This window comes from Mauremys reevesii, linkage group 1 (genome assembly GCF_016161935.1).
Source record: "Mauremys reevesii isolate NIE-2019 linkage group 1, ASM1616193v1, whole genome shotgun sequence".
NCBI lineage: Eukaryota > Metazoa > Chordata > Testudines > Geoemydidae > Mauremys > Mauremys reevesii.
In genome coordinates this window covers 45,569,213-45,588,086 of record NC_052623.1, presented here as the reverse complement: position 1 = coordinate 45,588,086, position 18,874 = coordinate 45,569,213, and the positions used below count along the sequence as shown (strand labels likewise).

General features: G+C 45.3%; 2 protein-coding genes across 11 annotated transcripts in view; one reads left to right on the top strand and one right to left on the bottom strand.

The window, feature by feature from the left end:
- Nucleotides 1–1,571: 1,571 nt before the first annotated feature.
- Nucleotides 1,572–3,881, bottom strand: MRPL57 (mitochondrial ribosomal protein L57). 2 transcript variants are annotated; one of them, XM_039519373.1, is made up of 2 exons: nucleotides 3,654–3,881; nucleotides 1,572–2,170 (listed from the first exon to the last, which is right to left on the bottom strand). In XM_039519373.1, exon 2 carries the CDS (start codon nucleotides 2,165–2,167, stop codon nucleotides 1,853–1,855), a length of 315 nt encoding a protein of 104 aa, XP_039375307.1. In that variant the 5' UTR covers nucleotides 2,168–2,170; nucleotides 3,654–3,881; the 3' UTR covers nucleotides 1,572–1,852. The 2 variants fall into 2 exon arrangements, with proteins under 2 accessions (XP_039375307.1, XP_039375306.1); XM_039519372.1 differs by having other exon boundaries at nucleotides 1,662–2,170; nucleotides 3,668–3,877.
- Nucleotides 3,882–3,918: 37 nt separating this feature from the next.
- Nucleotides 3,919–18,874, top strand: part of SKA3 (spindle and kinetochore associated complex subunit 3) — a 58,121-nt gene continuing 43,165 nt past the window's right edge. For 6 of the 9 annotated variants that reach the window (XR_005592513.1, XM_039519367.1, XM_039519370.1 and 3 more), the window contains exons 1-3: nucleotides 3,919–4,030; nucleotides 8,013–8,129; nucleotides 18,609–18,673. Coding sequence is in view for 8 of the 9 variants with exons in the window: in XM_039519367.1 (XP_039375301.1) it covers nucleotides 8,027–8,129; nucleotides 18,609–18,673 (168 nt within the window). In the remaining variant the exon portion in view is untranslated. Of the gene's footprint in view, nucleotides 4,238–8,012; nucleotides 8,130–18,608; nucleotides 18,674–18,874 lie in introns of all 9 variants that reach the window. The other 3 variants (XM_039519369.1, XM_039519366.1, XM_039519364.1) reach the window with 3 other exon arrangements.

Below are 18,874 nucleotides of genomic sequence, written 5' to 3'. Positions count from 1 at the left end.
CTGGTTCTGCAATTTCAGAGTCAAAGCTGCCACTATAGAGAATTAAAAGAAATATGCATTCATAGTAGTCCAATTGTCACTGTATGGGGAGCTGCTCCCACATCCACCCAAGCATCTGGGCCTCCTAGGCACTCCTGCCAAGCCTCACACTGTACACCCAGAACCCCTGTACCCCTCCATACGTGCACCTCAACCCCTGCCTCCAGACTCCAATCCCTGAACCCGGACCACCCCCCAGAGCTCCCTGCACTCAAACTCCGACAAGCCCCCCCTCTGTCACTGAGCCCAAGCCTTCTTGCCACTGACTCTCAACTAGCTGCACCCAGACCCCCACCAAGCCCCTCGCCCCCGCATGCTGAGCCCCAACCACTTTCACCTGGAATTCCCTGCAGAGTCCCATTGCCCCTGCACCTGGAACCTCCCCCCCCAAAGCCTCTGTGGCTCCAGATCCCCTCAACTGTCCCGCACAGAATCTTCTCACCCCACACTGAGTCCCTCCCCACTTGGGTCCTACCTGCCCCACACCTGGTACTCCTGGCACAGAGGGGCAGGGCTCCAGGGTGTTTCTGGCACAGGCCCAGGCCTTGTGCTGTGTCAGGGTCAGGTGCAGTCTCACTACTGAGTCCATGTCCCAGGTGTGGAGAGTGGGGAGGCTGTAGGGTGATCTCCCACCTTAATACAGCCAGTGGCCTATGCTCCCCACTGCCATGCTGGAGTCTCTGCATTTATTTATTGACAAAGTTTGCAGAATTTTAAAATACTGTGCAGAATTTAATTTTTTAGCACAGAATGCCCTCGAGTAAAATTCATAGAAAAAAAACGGGTTCACACAATATTAGACTCCCTGCCCTGGAGCAAAATTAAGGAAAACCAGACCAGACCGCAACACACTGAAAGCAAATTTGTGAAAGAACTATGACTACAGGGCTGTGGGAGTGAGGGGGAAGAAGTTGGGGGTGCAGATAGTGTTCTCATACATCCTCCTAGTTGAAAGTAAAGGCCCGGGCAGGGACACATGCATCCTGGATATAAATGCATCACTGCTCAGTGGTCCCCAACCTTTTCGAGGTAGTGGGCACGAGATGATGAGCCACCAAGGACCGTGGCCAGTGAACAAGCATCTGCCGAAATGCCCCGAGAAGCAGCAACAGCAAGAGGCGTCAATGCCGAAATGCCACTGAAAATCAGTGGCATTTCGACAGCAATGCCTCTTGATGCTGCTTTTCGGTGGCATTTTGGCGGATGCTTGTCCACTGGTCAGTACATGGACACACAGAGATGCTCCATGGCGCCTGTGAGCACCGCCTTATTTTTAGATACTATTATTGTTGGATATCAATCTGCCCAGAATAGCATAATCAGACCACCTCATGCCAACATCAGTTATTCATTTTAATCTCATAATAAAGCAAAGGGAGTCAGTGGCAGGAAAAGGCCAGAAAAAATACTGGTTAACCTTCTAAGGTTGCTTTTTCCCCTGTGACCCTGCCAAACTCCCGCTACGCAACAGTAATTGCCTTACAGCAACTCCCACTGCCCAAATGCAGCATGGCCCTATACAAAACCCCTGCTTTATAACAGAAGATAGGCATATACTAGAGATGTATGGAAAATTTTCGCTATGTAGTGAGTTAAGATTAGGAAAAAAAAAACACCCCACATTTTTCCTGTATGATTGATTTTAATGTCATTAACTCTACATATATTAACAGAAGACAAATGTTCATCTGATTCACGTCCTTATCCCCACATTTTTATACCAAGTACAAAATTTTCCACAAGAGGTGCTTAACAGCCTTCAACAGATCAGATGGTAGAGCACTGCAAATATGCCAAAAGTGAACAGATATGATTAAGAGTTTGTCCATTTTTTAGTCACATTCAAGTGATTCAAATGATCTGCAACGTATCTATGTTCAGGAAACTTGGATATCATCTGGCTTTTCAAGGCCTCCCATTTTGCAAGTCTCCTCTCTGCATTATGTTTATATTCCTGCTCTGGTGTCATATATGGTCGACTCAGCCAATATTCATTCTCAGCTTCAACTTCCAGCCTTTGAATCATTGAACGCTTCATTGAAAGAGTAACCACTCTTGGTCTTCTGTATTTTCCAATCCATTGTTTCCCAGGAATCCTTTTTCGGAGCAGTGCTGTGGTCAGAAACATTACCTTAAAGTAAATAAGATTATATACAAAGTTTTTAAATTTATTATGAATAATTAAAGTCAGTTTAGAAATAACAAGAGAGTTTCTGTACAATTAAAACACTTGCTCAGAACACTTAAGCTATTAGAGCAGCCTTTACTCTGGTGTGGCACACCTTGAGCTCCGGGGCTGTTCCACCAGCCAGTGGCTGCAGGAGAGAAGGGGCAGACAAGCCCATTCATTGCTGGCAGAGGAGGGGAGAGAGGGAGATTGAACTCTGATTGGTTACTCTGCCCCTGAAGTAGGCAGGGCAGTGAGACAGACAAACAGCTAGTCAGAAGGCAGCTTTCCCCCACTTCTTGTTCTAACATTTACTTTTTCAAAAAAATCCACTGCACACCTGTTCGTGCCTGATGACACACTGGTTGGGATTTGGGAAACACTGCATTAACGTGTTACAAAGCTGAACATTTACAAACTTGGCACCCTGAAATAACCACCATTCAGACAGATTCTACAGTGATGGATGCATCAGAGTTTCACAGGTTTTTTTTAAGGCCAAAATGGACCATTAGATATTTTAATCGGATTTCCTGTACAACACAGGCTACTGAATTTCACCCAGTTATCCCTGCATCCAGCCAATAACTTCTGTTTGACTAAAGCATATTTTCTAGAAAGGCATCCAGTCTTAATGTGATGACAGACAGATAATCCACCACTTTCTGTGGTAGAGCCATTGGATAATTACCCTCCCTGTTAACGATATGCCTTCTTTCGAATGGATATTTGTCCAGCATTACCTTCCACTCTCTGGTTTTTGTAAAATAACCTTGTAGTACCTGGTATTTTCTCCACATACTTACACACCACAATCAACTCTCCTCCTGATTTTTAATTGATTTATTTTTTTTTAATCTAGCTAAACATTAAGTCTGTAACTGTAAGGCACTTCCCCCCCCCCCCACCGTTTAATCATTTTGGGGCTCTGCATCCTCTCCAAGAATTTTTTGACTATGGGGGCCCCAGAACTAGATTCCAGTATCTGTCTCACCAATGCATATAAAGGAGCATTTACACGTTCAAAGCTTGCAGCAGCCCGTTTGCCATCGCATTACACTAGGCTCTCATCTTGAATTACTTGTTCACTCCCCCCCCGCCAGTCACCGCCTTCTAGCACGCGGGCGGCCCCAGGCTGGATACGCGTTCCCGGGGGTGTAGCACTAGCTCTGCACCCCGCGGCACCAATCGCAGCGCTGGCAAGGGCGCAGGTTACGCGGCCATCGCGCTGTGACTAGCACCCCGCCCCCCCTGTATTTACCGCTCCACAGAGCCCCTGGAGCCTCGCTTCCCCCGGAGCAGGGGAGGCCGGGTCTCGGGAGGCCCGCCCGGGGGGGGGGGCGCTACTCGCCCGCCGAGCCTGGGCTGCGGGGATCACGCTAGACCCGCCGGGGCTCAGGGCTGCCCCGTGGCGGGCACAGGCCGGGCCATGCGAGCCCGTCCGCGCCTGGAGCCATTTACCCTAAGACGAGGTCCGGCCTCACCGACCACCGGCCCCGGCCCCAGCCCCCCGGTCACCGGCTTCGTTCACCGCAGCCCGGTCACTTCCTCACAGGCCGGGGACAAGGCGGCAACGGCCTAGGCCAGGCGCTAACCAGGGTCATCCCAGCGCGAGCGAGACACACGCCACGGGCGCTCGCTTCTATCGCGAGACTAGGAGCGCCGCCGCGGGAGGGGCGGGGCCTCGCAGCGCCCAATGGCGTTCGCTCAGCTCAGGCGTTCAAACAGCGCTCGAGGCGCGCGGCGGTGGTGGCGGCGCGTCTTTTTGTTTCCGTTGCAGCAGCACGGGACGGGGCCGAGCGAGCAAACCGAGAGCAGCTGCGGGTAACGGCTCGGCCGCGCGCTGTCGGGTGGGGCTGGGGAGCCTCCTCTCTGCCCCGTGTCCGGGCCGCGGGCCCTGCTCCCGCCGAGCTAAGCGGGGAGACGGTCCGAGAGGGGAGTGCGGGTGCCCGGCGGGGTCGTTAGCTGAGCCCTCGCTCCCGCACCCATACGCACGTAGGGGTGTGTGTGTGTGTGTGTGTGTTGCATTAGGTGAGTTCCCCCCCCACACACACACACAGAGACACATGCGGAGTGGGGGGGAGTGTTGTGTTTGCTGAGCTCCCGCGCAGACATGGGCGGCGGGGGGGTTATTGCATTAACCGAGCCCCCTCTACAGGGCACTGAAACGACTTTAATTTGCACCATACCTTGGTGCGCCCCCAACACGATGTGCCATCCGGTCAGGGAGTGTCCCTATCTAACAGCTACCGCATCCGGACGGCAAAGGGGCCTGGCTGCAAGGGCTGAAACCTCAGGATTCACCGTTATTGCAGAGATACAAATCCCAGGAAATTTGTGCTTTTCCCGCTGTGGGAGTTCCCAGGCCCCTCTCCTGCAACTGATGTGTGAAATACCACGTGTACATTGCTCCTCTCTGGGTGTATTATTGGGGGGGGGGGGTTTACTTAGCTTAAGTACTTATGGAGTCTCAGTAAAATAAATGCCTCAGGAAGCATAACGTGTGATTATGACAATCTCTTTAAACATCTCCACTTTCTAGACAGTCTGTCAGAAAGAAACATTGGAGCTGCCGTTAGTACTGTGTGTCTTGTAACTTGAAAAACACACATGAAATGTGTCATAAATGACATCCTCATGTGTCACTTTCTTCTTAGCCTATGCATAACGTGCCTCAGGTGGCATGTGACTAGGATTCATCACTGAATTTGGTCCACTGGTTGACTCATTGGTTTCCCCAAGCTGGGTACTGACAGGGTGTGCGATCCATGCCCCCTCTGTGCTGCTGAACCGCTCTCAATGGCTTGACTTTAACTTGTTTAATTTACATTTAAACTAAATTCTTGCTAATTCTCATCTGGCCTATTGTTGAACATGAGCCGAAGTCCCCTTGGCATCCCTCTGAATGAAATGTAAGGCAAGGGCAATACAAAACATTTAAAGTAGCTCTCACAGAAAATAGAAAAAAGGTATTAGTGAGAAGGGGGGTAAAATGGCAGAGGATGCTGATGGAGGAGGTTTGTTTGGAAGTGGGAACATTAAGGGGGCATTCTGCCCTCTTGAAGCTTGCCTTGCTCCTCTGCACCTTCCAAGCGGCGCCTGTCTACAGTTGCTGGGTAAACTGCAATTCGCCTGGGGAGACGGGAAGAAATTCCCTATGTGTCCCTGGCCTCCCAGCCCTGTTGTGGCAAGTCTGCAGCTTCTACAGTGGATTTCTGTGTAGGAGCACTTTGCTGTCAGAGTTCGCTGCAGCTGCAGCTTTTGCAGCTGCTCTGAGCCATCCCTGTATGCGTCTTTTTGTGTGAGAGGATCACTGGCAGCATGACCTGGAACTTCATAAGTTCACCTCAGTAGCTCAAGGTGTGCAGTTTGGTACTGTCACTGTGTTTGGTATGGGTCACCACCGAGAATACCAAACTGAGGACAGATGTCAAGAAACAGGGCAGACACAGCCCTAACTGGTGGTTTGTTTCTATAATAAGATTTCACCAAGCCAGTTAACAACAGTGACTCCTGTACCACCACACTAGTTATCAAGAAGCCAAAACACAGTTTCCTTAGACATTCCAGCCCCTGACTTACCACCCAGACAACTGGATTTTTGTTATGAATGATTATTAAAACTAGAAATCATATATAAAGTTCTTCCAATCCCAGAGGACCAGCCACCTTCCCAGCTCAGTATATGCTTTCAGGATCTTACCAAATACCACACTGCACCCAATTCCTTTAGTGAACTAAAGATTTATTAATAGAAAATAAGAGGGTTATTAAATGGTTAAAGGAGTCATATACAGTTGATTTCAGAGTATGTAGGTCAGGATAATAGCAGTGATGGTGATTCTGCTAGTGTGCAGTAAATCTCCCTGGATCACCCAAAAAGATTGGGGATCATCAGTGTTTTTCCAAAGCTTCCTTGTTAGAAACCACAATCTCGAGAAGTGGAGCAAGAAAGAAGACAAAACAGTGATGTCAGTCTCCTATTTTATACCTTCAGCCCATGTGCCTAGGAAGTTACTGGCAAAAAGATGGAGTCTTGGATCACATGTCCTTCATGCCTCACTGAATCATGGGGCAACCATTGTCTGGTGCTTTCTGAAAAGTCTCCAGGAGAGGCTCACTGGGCGAGCTGAGTCTCTTCAATGGCCCATCAACACAGGGATGGCTAGTATGCATGTAAATTTGCCCTGTGGGTGTCACCCAAGAGCAAAACATACTTGATATACAAACACATAGCCCAGCGGTTCTCAAACTGTTGGTCGGAACCTCAAAGTGGGTCGTGGCTTAGACTTGCTGAAGCCCAACCCTGAGGGCTTCAGCCCTAGGTAGTGGGGCTCAGGTTACAGGCCCCCCTGTGTGGGGCTGAAGCCCTTGGGCTTCAACTCCCTCCCCCCATCCCTCCACCCAGAATGGTGGGGCTCGGGCTTTGGTCCCCTCCCCACCTGGGGCAGTGGAATTCAGATGGGCTCAGGCTTCTGGCCCCCCTCCTGGGGTTGTATAATACAGGCAGCCCTCGGACTTAGGACCCAATTGGTTCTTGAAAATTGCGTCATAACTTGGAACCGCAATACGCTCCATTGTGGGACCAAGCGTCAGAAAGTCAAAACGAACTGTAAGTCAAATCAAGGTGTCAATTCAGAAACATTGTAAGTGCCATTCATTGTAAGTTGAATGTCTGTAAAGTCGAGGACTACCTGTATTCATAACTTCAGATACAACGATGATACCTGGATTTAAACAGAATAATCATACTGCATATGTTATAACTTTCCCATTGATCCATGACATACTTTGTACAGGATTTATTGCGATTTGTAACCATGGTGACTGTATTAGTGTAACTAGTTATATTCCTTTTTATGCAGGATCACAGGTACAAGCTAAGGGTAGGCATAGCAGGAAGCCAGCCAACTTGGTGCCACATGAGAGTACAGCACCCATCTGCCCAATCTCAGTGTGGAAATGCACTGCTAAGTAGAACTTTATGCCAGTGTGGTTGGTGATGTTATTCACCATCATGGGTGAATATGGCCAGGAGAGTGCATTTTGTTTCATGGGCGTATGCTGGAGCACTGCACTGCGTGCAGCGACCATTCATTTGGAACTGAAACACTTTTTAGTTTTTTAGCATCCCATTTCCAACAAGCTCACAGTTTGGTACCCCCTGTCTTAGTGGATATATGGAGTTCTATACGGTTGCATCTTTCAGAGATGACCTTAAGCCACTTATATACAGTGTAGTTTGTAGCCATGTCAGTCAGTCAGTCCCAGGATATTAGAGAGGCAAGGTGCATGAGAATCATAGAATACCAGGTTGGAAGGGACCTCAGGAGGTCATCTAGTCCAACCCCCTGCTCAAAGCAGGACCAATCCCCAGACAGTTTTTTGCCCTGATCTCTAAATGGCCCCCTCAAGGATTGAACTCACAACCCTGGGTTTAGCAGGCCAATACTCAAACCACTGAGCTATTCCTCCCTCTCCTTGAGGTAATATCTTTTATCGGATTAAATTCTGTGGGGAGAGAGACAAGCTTTCAAGCTATACAAAGCTCTTCTTCAGGACCTGAAGCTTGTCTCAGAAGTTGGTCTGATAAAAGATTGCCTCACCCACCTTGTCTCTTGAAATGACTTATGGAACTTCATAAGAGTATGGTTGGCCTGTGGTATTCATGAGTAAAATTTCCCCTCATACCCCACTGCTGTGCTTCATGTTGTAGTTCATTAGGTCTTGGTAGTTTATGGAAGAGATGGCCTATGTAAAAGTCAACTATTAAGTTGCTGATAGGTGCTTGCCTTGTCTTCTGTAGTGATTTTCTTCATCATGGAGGTGACGGGAAATTTCTTCAGCAAACTGCGGGCTTTAGCTGTCACTCTGGAGAAAGAGGCTGAGCAACTTGAACAAGCATTAAATAGAGAAGATACTCGTAAGTGTGTGAGAGGCTGCACCTCAAATCTGGTACTTCACTGAAAGCTGTTAGTGTTGTGCTCTCAGTAAGAAAAACATTACAAGAGAGGTCAAAGTATTTCCATCCTGGTCTTTTGTATGGAGATGCAGATTCTAGTTTCCGATGTGATATGGATATTTGGATTTAGATGGAATGTTGAATGCTGAGATCTATAGACTTTGAAACTTTAACTTTTTTTGTCTTGCAACTATTTTTCTTAGTTGAAATTTCTTTATGTTGTGGGTTAAATCTTGAATGGTATGTTCCTAGAGTGGCCTTTTTAACATTTGATATAAAAAAAAAAAGGAAAATTTGTGATTATGAGTTGTGGAAACTGGCAAATTGTTTAAAAATATGATACCTCTCTTCTAGAAGATAATAGTGATGCAGCATTACCTACACATGAAAAGTTTGCTTAAACTTATTTTGTTAACCTCGTTTGCACATATTTAAGTTGTGGGCTGCAGCATGTGTGGTGAAACTCTCTCTTCAGCATAAAAAAACCACCCCGCGAGGGACAGAAGCAACATAACCCTGTACACACTAGCATTTACGCCAGTGTAACTTATGTTGCTCAAGGGAGTGGAATAGTCGCACCCCTGAGCAACATAAGTTTTGCTGACATAAGCGATAGTGTAGACATAGACTGAGTTCCTGGAGGAGATGCAGTAACCCTTCACCCTTATGCATATGATACCAACTAATGCTATACTTGAATTTACCCTTCATTAAACTCAGATCACGAGTTCTCTTCCATGTAACTGCAGACTATCTCCAGAGCCCCACTACATAAGAATGGCTATATTGGGTCAGACCAAAGGTCCATCCAGCCCAGTATCTTGTCTGCTGACAGTGGCCAATACCAGGTGCCCCAGAGGGAGTGAACCTAACAGGTAGTGATTAAGTGATCTCTCTTCCGCCATCCATCTCCACCCTCTGACAAATGGAGGCTAGGGACACCATTCCTTACCCATCCTGGCTAATAGCCATTAATGGACTTAACCACCATGAATTTATCTCGTTCTCTTTTAAACCCTGTTATAGTCCTAGCCTTCACAACCTCCTTGAGCAAGAAGTTCTACAGGTTGACTGTGCGGTGTGTGAAGAAGAACTTCCTTTTATTTGTTGTAAACCTGCTGCCCATATCGGTCTGTAATTGCCGGGATCACTTCTAGAGCCTTTTTAAATATTGCCGCTACATTAGCTACCTTCCAATGATTGGGTACGGAAGCTGATTTAAAGGACAGGTTACAAACCATAGTTAATAGTTCCTCAATTTCACATTTGAGTTCTTTCAGAACTCTTGGGTGAATGCCATCTTGTCCTGGTGACTTGTTACTGTTAAGTTTATCAATTAATTCCAAAACCTCCTCTGACACTTCAGTCTGTGACAATTCCTCAGATTTGTCACCTACAAAGGATGGCTCAGTTTTGGGAATCTCCCTAACATCCTCAGCTGTGAAGACTGAAGCAAAGAATTCATTTAGTTTCTCCGCAATGACTCTATTTTCTTTAAGTGCTCCTTTTTTATCTCGATCATTCAGGGGCCCCACTGGTTGTTTAGCAGGCTTCCTGCTTCTGATGTACTTAAAAAACATTTTGCGTTTTTGGCTAGCTGTTCTTCAAACTCCTTTTTGGCTTTTCTTATTACATTTTTACATTTAATTTGGCAGTGTTTCTGCTCCTTTCTATTTACCTCACTAGGATTTGACTTCAACTTTTTAAAAGATGCCTTTTTATCTCATTGCTTCTTTTACATGGTTGTTAAGCCATGGTGGCTCTTTTTTAGTTTTTACTGTGTTTTTTTTTAATTTGGGGTATACATTTAAGTTGGGCCTCTATTATGGTGTCTTTGAAAAGTGTCCATGCAGCTTGCAGAGATTTCACTCTAGTCACTGTACCTTTTAATTTCTGTTTAACTAACCTCTTCATTTTTGCATAGTTCACCTTTCTGAAATTAAATGCCACAGTGTTGGGCTGCTGAGGTGTTCTTCCCACCACACAGGAATGTTAAATGTTGTTATATTATGGTCACTATTTTCAAGCGGTCCTGTTATAGTTACCTCTGGGACCAGATCCTGGGCTCCACTCAGGACTAGATCGAGAATTGCCTCTCCCCTTGTGGTGGTGGTGGGGGGGGGGGGAGAGTCCTTGTGGCACCTTACAGACTAACGAATTAGTTAGTCTCTAAGGTGCCACAAGGACTCCTCGGTTTTTTTTGCTGATACAGACTAACACGGCTACCGCTGAAACCTCTCCCCTTAGGAGTTCCTGTACCAGCTGCTCCAAGAAGCATTCATTTAAAGTATTGTCCTGAGGTGACATGTACCCAGTCAGTATGAGGATAATTGAAATCCCCCACTATTATTGAGTTCTTTATTTTGATAGCCTCTCTAATTTCCCTCAGCATTTCGTAGTCACCATCACTTTCCTGGTCAGGTGGTCGACAGGGGCGGCTCTACAAAGTAGGCTGCCCCAAGCAGCGCGGAGCGCTGCGCCGCCCTTCCCCAGTCCCGCGGCGGGTCTCCTCTTCCCGCGGCTCCGGCATCCTGGGAGGCGTCATTTGCTCGGTGGAGCTCCGCCCGGCATGCCTGCGGCAGGTCCACCGAGCCCGGGACGAGCGGACCTGCCGCAGTCATGCCTGCGGGAGCTCAACCGGAGCCGCGGGAAGACGGGACCCGCCGCAGGCATGACTGCGGCAGGTCCGCTCGTCCCGGGCTCCGGTGGACCAGCCGCAGGCATGCCGGCGGGAGCTCCACCGGAGCCAAATGACGCCCTCCCCAGGATGCCGCCCCAAGCGAGCGCTTGGCCCGCTGGTGCCTAGAGCCGCCCCTGGTGGTCGATAATAGATCCCTACTGTTATGTTCTTATTAGAGCCTGGAATTACTATCCATAGAGATTCTATGGAACATGTGGATTCATCTAAGATTTTTACTTCATTTGATTCTACATTTTCTTTCACATATAGTGCCACTCTTTTCCCCCCGCCCCCACATGACTTGTTCTGTCCTTCCGATATATTTTGTACCCCGAAATGATTGTGTCCCATTGATTGTCCTCACTCCACCAGGTTTCTGTGATGCCTATTATATCAATATCCTCCTTTAACACGGGGCACTCTAGTTCACCCATCTTATTATTTAGACTTCTAGCATTTGTGTACAAGCATTTTAAAAACTTGTCACTGTTTGTTTGCCCTTTTCTGATGTGTCAGATTCTTTTTTATGTGAATGTTTCTCGTCTGATCTGGCCCATACTTTATCCTCTTCCATCCTCTCCTCCTGACTAAAACCTAGAGAATCTCTATCAATAGACTCTCCTCTAAGAGAAGTCTCTGTCTGATCCATGTGCTCCTCTGCAGCAATTGGCTTTCCCCCATCTCTTAGTTTAAAAACTGTTCTGCAGCCTTTTTAATGTTAAGTGCCAGCAGTCCGGATCCACTTTGGTTTAGGTGGAGCCCATCCTTCCTATATAGGCTCCCCCTCACCCAAAAGTTTCCCCAGTTCCTAATAAATCTAAACCTCTCCTCCCTACACCATCGTCTCATCCATGCATTGAGACTCTGAAGCTCTGCCTGCCTACCTGGTCCTGCGCGTGGAACTGGAAGCATTTCTGAGAATTCCACCATAGAGGTCCTGGATTTCAGTCTCTTCCCTAGCAGCCTAAATTTGGCCTCCAGGATGTCTCTCCTACCCTTCCCTATGTCATTGGTACCTACATGTACCTCGACCACCGGCTCCTCCCCAGCACTACACATAAGTCTATCTAGATGCCTCAAGAGATCCGCAACCGTCGCACCAGGCAGGCGAGTCACCATACGGTTCTCCCAGTCATCACAAACCCAGCTATCTATGTTTCTAATGATCAAATCTCCTATTACTAACGCCTGCCTTTTCCTAATGACTGGAGTTCCCTCCCCCAGAGAGGTAACCTCAGTGCGAGAGGATACCCCAACATCATCTGAAAGGAGGGTCCCAACTATGGGAAGGTTTCCCTCTGCTCCCGTTGACTGCTCTGCTTCCCTGAGCCTTTAATCCTCCTCAACAGTGCAGGGGCTGTCTGACTGGAGGTGGGACGATTCTACAGTGTCCCAGAAAGCCTCATCAACATACTTCTCTTTCTGCTTTAGCTCCTCCAGTTCCACCAGACCTGTATGCGGTCTCTGAGGACCAGGAGCTCCTTGCACCGAATGCACACATACACAGGGCTGGTAATTATACATGCTACACTGAGTGCAATAAACAGGATAGCCCCCACTCTGCTGCTGGACTTCTGCCTGCATTCTCTCCTATAGCTACCTAGGTTAATGATAGGGGTTTTGTTTAAATCAAGTTTTGATTATAGTTTAGTTTAAAGGTTTTAAAGAATGGCAAGTGTACCTCACCCCCTTCCCACTCCCGTTCCAAACTCCCTGTTAGTGGCCCCTATTCGCAAAGTTCCCTGGTCGCTGACTCACTGCTTTATAAAGCCCCGGCCTTCCTGATAGCCCCACCCCCTAACTAAGGGTCAGCCAATAAACAGAGGCTTCTAGATTTCAAACCTTGTTTAGAAGCTCAGAGCACACGGTCCTTCAAACAAAACAAACAAACAGACAAACACATGCTCACAGCACACAGTAACCCCCAAACATAAAGACAGTACAGACAACCACTTACCTCAAGGGTCCCGTATTTGCTCCTCCTTCACCTGGAGAACTCCCTCTCGAAACTCCCCGTTAACGGCCCCTGTTCGCAAAGCTGTGACACAAACTACATAAGTAAATTACATTACATCCTTCCCATGCCATTACTGATGCACAGGGCGGAAACTAGTCTCTTCCATTCTTCTTTGTCATTTGCTGTTGCTTCCGTCTGTTCTACAGTGTCGATCAACTGTTTTGCCTGTCCTTCTAAGAGTTCTTCTGAAGGTTTCTCTTGGGCAACCTTGTTTCCTCAAACCAGTTGTTTTCCACTTGACAGCTTCATGTGGGAATCTGTGCATTGGCATCCAGAGTTCTTGTCCCAAATATGTGCCGTGCTTCCTTCTGATTCTGATGGCAACAATCGGCTGGTTGGTGATTTCTCAGATCTTGTGTTCGTAATGAAGTCTTTCCACTAATGCCCAAAATCTTTTGTGGGCACTTTTTTGAATGCATCTAATTTTTCTGTCTAATGATTTGGTAGATAGCCAGCTCTCAAAGCCATACATTCGCACAGAGATTATGTTTGAATTGAAAATTCTCAGTTTTGTTCTGATGTAAGCTTGGAAGGATTCGATTTTTATTGCTACATGTCAGTAAATGTCATTTTCACTATACACACACAAACTGATGAAAAAATATTGCCATAGATGATAACTGAAACTTACCGATAGACAAAGTAAGAAATTCTGCTTGAGAACTTATTAGAGTTTGATTTAAAGGTATTTACTTTATAAGAACATAAGAACATAAGAGAGGCCGTACCGGGTCAGACCAAAGGTCCATCTAGCCCAGTATCTGTCTACCGACAGTGGCCAATGCCAGGTGCCCCTGAGGGAGTGAACCTAACAGGCAATGATCAAATGATCTCTCTCCTGCCATCCATCTCCATCCTCTGACGAACAGAGGCTAGGGACACCATTCTTACCCATCCTGGCTAATAGCCATTTATGGACTTAGCCACCATGAATTTATCCAGTCCCCTTTTAAACATCGTTATAGTCCTAGCCTTCACAACCTCCTCAGGTAAGGAGTTCCACAAGTTGACTGTGCGCTGCGTGAAGAAGAACTTCCTTTTATTTGTTTTAAACCTGCTGCCTATTAATTTCATTTGGTGACCCCTAGTTCTTGTATTATGTGAATAAGTAAATAACTTTTCCTTATCCACTTTCTCAACATCACTCATGATTTTATATACCTCTATCATGTCCCCCCTTAGTCTTCTCTTTTCCAAACTGAAGAGTCCTAGCCTCTTTAATCTTTCCTCATATGGGACCTTCTCTAAACCCCTAATCATTTTAGTTGCTCTTTTCTGAACCTTTTCTAGTGCTAGAATATCTTTTTTGATGTGATATTGACAATTTGTTTTAATGGTTATAGAGCTTTACATTTTTGAATCTCAACATCTGATGTAATTAAATAATTGTCTGACACCCCATATAATTTCTCACAACTGAAAATTTAAATCGAGAAAAATTAAAAATGTTTTAAAATAAACATTGATATTTCTGCTGAAATTATATAAAAAGTTCTGCCAAGCCTGTGTATTTCTTTGATTACCATACGTTTTTAAGTTTAGTAAATGCTGTGTTGCCTTTCCTATCCTTGATCTCACTTCCTTCTTGAAATCTCTGTTGGTCAATATGTTGCTGCCTACGTAGGTTAACTGTTCTACTTGTTTGTTTTTGCCTTCTAGTGTGATTTTACTGCTAGATGACTGGGCTTCAAGGATGTTTGTTTTAGCATACTAATCTTGAGCCCTGCTTGGCCTGGTGTTTTTGCCAGATTGTCTATCTTTGTAACTTTTCAGAAGTGTCACTCAGTAGTGCAATATCATCAGCAAAGGGTGTTGCCAATATCCTTCTTCATTATCTAGTCTATGGCAATGCCAAACAGTGGTGATAAAATGCAGCCCTGTTTTATGACAGTGTCCAAGTTGAATTACCTTCTGTGGTTGTTTACCCTTACAGAGCACTTTGCATCTTTGTACATGGCCTTGATAATGGTGACAGCTTTAGCTGGGATTCCGTAGGACTGAAGCACATTCCACAATGTACGTCTGTGCAGGCTGTTCAAATGTCTTTTGAAAAATCAATTAAATTGATAATGAGGGGAGCTTCCCATGTTAGACATTCTTCTATGATGGTCCTTAGTATAAATATCTCCTCTACACTGGATGTCTTGGGCCTGAGTTCTTCTCTAAACTTTGCACCCACCGCCTTTCTTCCTGAGTAGTGTCACTCAGCAGAAGGCTTTCCCTACAACTGAGTAATGTAACTTCTCTCCCATTTTTGCAGTCAGTAAGATCACCCTTTTGGGATATTCTGACAATGATTCCATCTTTTCACTGGTCATTAGGAGGTTTCTCTTTTTTCCCAAACCTTAATTGACCAACTGTCAGTTTTGTTACGGTGATGGTATCAAGTTTTTAGTGTTTTTGCTGTGACTTGATCATCCCTCAGTGCTTTATATTTTAGTTTCTTGATTGCAACCTGTACTTTTGACATCTCTGTTGGGCCAATGTTAATATCGAGTTGATCCAGTTTGCATGTTCATCGAAATCTGGCACTGAAATGGGGCTTGGTCTATTGAGAACTTCTTTAAAATGTTCTGCTCATTTGTTTTTCTGGCCTACCTCAGCTGTAAGCATTTTTCCATCTTTGCTTTTTTTTGGCCTATTTCCTATTTTGAAATTTTCACTTGGTAAACAACTCTGACTTTCTATCATAGTAGCAGTTTCAGCTTCAGCTGCTAGGTCTTCAACATATCTCCATTTATCTTTCCTTGCATTGCTTTTCACTCCTTTCTTGCAATCCTCTTGTTTTTTCCAATATTTCATTGATCTCAGAATTCAGGAGTTTTCCCTGTCAGTACTTTTCTTTCCTGGATGAGAGGTCACATTTCTTGGCTTACCCTGTTCTTGCTCTGTCTACACTGATACCCAACTGTGGCTGCTGCAGGTTAAATCACATTGTCTCTGGAAGTCTGAGCACTGCTCAGGTCTGTTGTCTCTCACCTTCCTCTGCCTCTGGCAGTGTCTCAAATCTGTTTCTCAGTTCAAGCAGGAATTTCTCACGGTACACTTTTGTTTTCTGTTTAAAGTTGATAATTTAGTTTGAATTTGAATTTCAGTTTAGAAATGCAAAGATTTTGGCTGCTGCTGACATCTGCTGCTTAATGTGCCCTTGAGGCTTGGACAGATTACCTGACTTTCGAACTAGTGCAGCTGTGATCATAGGCGCCGACTACATGGGTGCTCCAGGGCTGGAGCACCCACGGGGAAAAATTGGTGGGTGCTCAGCACGCACCAACAGCTCCCGCCCCTGCCCAGCTTGCCTTCACCTCCTTTCCTGAGCATGCCGCGTGCCTGTCTGGGAGGGAGGCGGGAGAATGCAGTGCACTCAGGGAAGAGGTAGGGCTGGGGTGGGAATTTGGGGAAGGGGTCCAATGGGGCAGGGAGTGGGCGGAGTTGGGGCGGGGACTTTGGGAAAGGGATTGGAATGGGGGTGGGAAAAGGTGGAGGCGGGAAAAGGGTGGAGGGGCACGAGCACCCACTGGCGCCGGGGAAAGTTCACACATATGGCTGTGATTGATCTAGTTTGTCATTTTGCCATCTGGTGAATTCCATGTTTCTTTGTGTATGTCTTTGTAAGGGACCTGGGTGCTTGCAAGAACTAGGTTGGACACCAAGTACAATTCTATGAGTCTTACCATTTGGACTGATGACTCCCAACCCATTTCTCTTTCCATTCCTAGTTTGTCACATCCTACTATAGCATTAAAGTCACCCATCACAAGGAGTAAGTCATGTTTTGGTATTCTGCCAATCCTCTTTGGAGGCAATTTTAAAACTCATCTTCATTGTCATTGCCATGTTCCTCTGTCAGAGCATAGCACTGTATGATTGACATTTTTAAGAATCTGGTTTGGAGTCTGGAGTATATGATGCACTGGGTTATATGTTCCCAATTGATGAGTGATTACCTTGCGTAGAATCAGCCATAATGAGCACTACTTCCTCTAATTGATTGTTGTCATTATAACCTGAATAAATGAGATGTGGCTTCTCTTGCTTGAAGTGCTTCTTGTCCTCACCTGTCAGTCTGCTCTCGCTGATGGCCAGAATTTCTAATCGAATGTTGTCCATTTCCTTCATGATCTTTGATATTTGAAACATCATTCTCATGTTTCAGTAACAAACTTTGAAGTGTTTTCTTGCTGCCAGCATCAAACTTTTCAGGGTCCTGGTTTCCACAGACGTGGTTTCACCAGGAGCCTTCATGCAGCATGCGGGCTCAGCAGTGTTCTTTGCTGAGCAGCCATTTTTACTGGAATGATACCTTGGTTCTGTTTCTATAATCAGTGTGGGTCTTTTGAGGCTAGGTGGTTAACCTTGTGCTCAACCCTTCCCACTTTATTCATGCTTGGGATGAGCAATCACATTCAAGTTCAGCAGGCCAGTTTAACTTACAGAGTGCAGTGCTGAAATGAAGGATACTAGATTTCTCAAGTACACTTGCATCTCTTTGATCACACACTCGGGGGTCAAGGAGAGGCACTCTCAAATCCCCAGAGACTGCAGCCTCCTATGTTGCCTCATATCAAAATCGCTCTTCTTCCAAGCTGCTCCAACTAATTTCTCCACCATTCAGTACAGCTACATCTAACACAACGAACGCAGCTCTGGAGCATGCAGATAATACCAGTGGGGGCTCCTGGTGGGCAGAGTTAAAATTGCATGGGCAGGTATCTCAACTTCGTATTTCTTCGTTTTCACAAGTTTGAGTTTTGCTGAACTTGGAGTTTTGGAGGGGCATGAGATACCACCGGGCAACCTTACCTCTGCATTAATGAAGTTGTTTTTCTATTTAATCTTTGATGACAATTCAGTACCTTGTTCCATTACCTCTAATCCTTAAAGTCAGTAGGTTTTACTTACGTTTTCTGTTTCATTGTAAAACTATTGCTGCTTGTATTGTCCTTATTGATCCAGCCTGTCCTGTGCTATTTGTCTATCTATTTTCATTGCTTGCTTGCTTTATAGTGTATCTGCACATTTGATTCAAGGTTTTAATTTGATTTATCAACTCATACTTTTCCTGGTCTGTACATTGCCGTGTCTTGTCACATAGCAGATGTTCCCTCTTGCTTCAGTTATTCACATTAACCTCAATTTCCAGTATAAGGGACAACGTTTGTCTGCTTTTGACTTCTGCATGCATAAGTGGGAAACACTGGCATCTGTATGCAAGTAAACAAGTCAGAACTGGTACTAGATTCTGCTTTTTGCAGGTATAGATGTTTGTATCCATGTTTCTGCCAATCTGAGTTGAAGGTTAACCCTGATAAGAGGTGAAATTTGGCACAGGTATCCCACATTTTCACAAAACATTCTTATAGGAGTAGATTATACCTGTGGTGATACTGCTTCTATAAACAGGACTTTCTAGCATCATTCACAGGAGCAGTAATGGAGTGAACCTAAATCAATTAGTAATGGAGTGAACCTCATCAATTTCTCTCCTCTTCCCCCTGTGGCTTTGCAGCCTGTATAATGTCAGTTGTCACGCTGATATGTGGGGCATTTGGTTTATAATATTACACTTGGTTCTTTTTTATATATTTATTTATTTGTTTGTTTTTGTTTTGTTTTTCTTGTTGAATCTAATAGAAGTATATGTCTATGGTAGAAATAATTGAGATTACCGACTAACTTTATGAAAAGATATTAACCTCTGTTTTTCTTCCAAAATCGTTTTCCATTAACATGCATATTGAAGAATATGAAGATGAATCTCCAATGAGAGTTTTACATGACCTGCATTGTGAAGTCAGGACTCTAAAGGTAATGACTGACTCATCACTTGCTTGTCAAACTATACAACAATGTATCTTTTTATTTTCCATAACTTTACAGATCATATATTAAATATTTTACAGTTCTAACTCATGAATGTTAACAACTCAGAATTTGACTTGTTTTCTTTCAGTTTGCAAGTCCTAATTATTTGTTTTCCAAACTAATTACTTTAGTAAATTCTTTGTT

Coding starts and splice junctions, on each gene's coding strand:
- MRPL57 (XM_039519373.1), bottom strand. CDS start 2,167: ATGTTTCTGACCACAGCACTGCTCCGAAAAAGGATTCCTGGGAAACAA.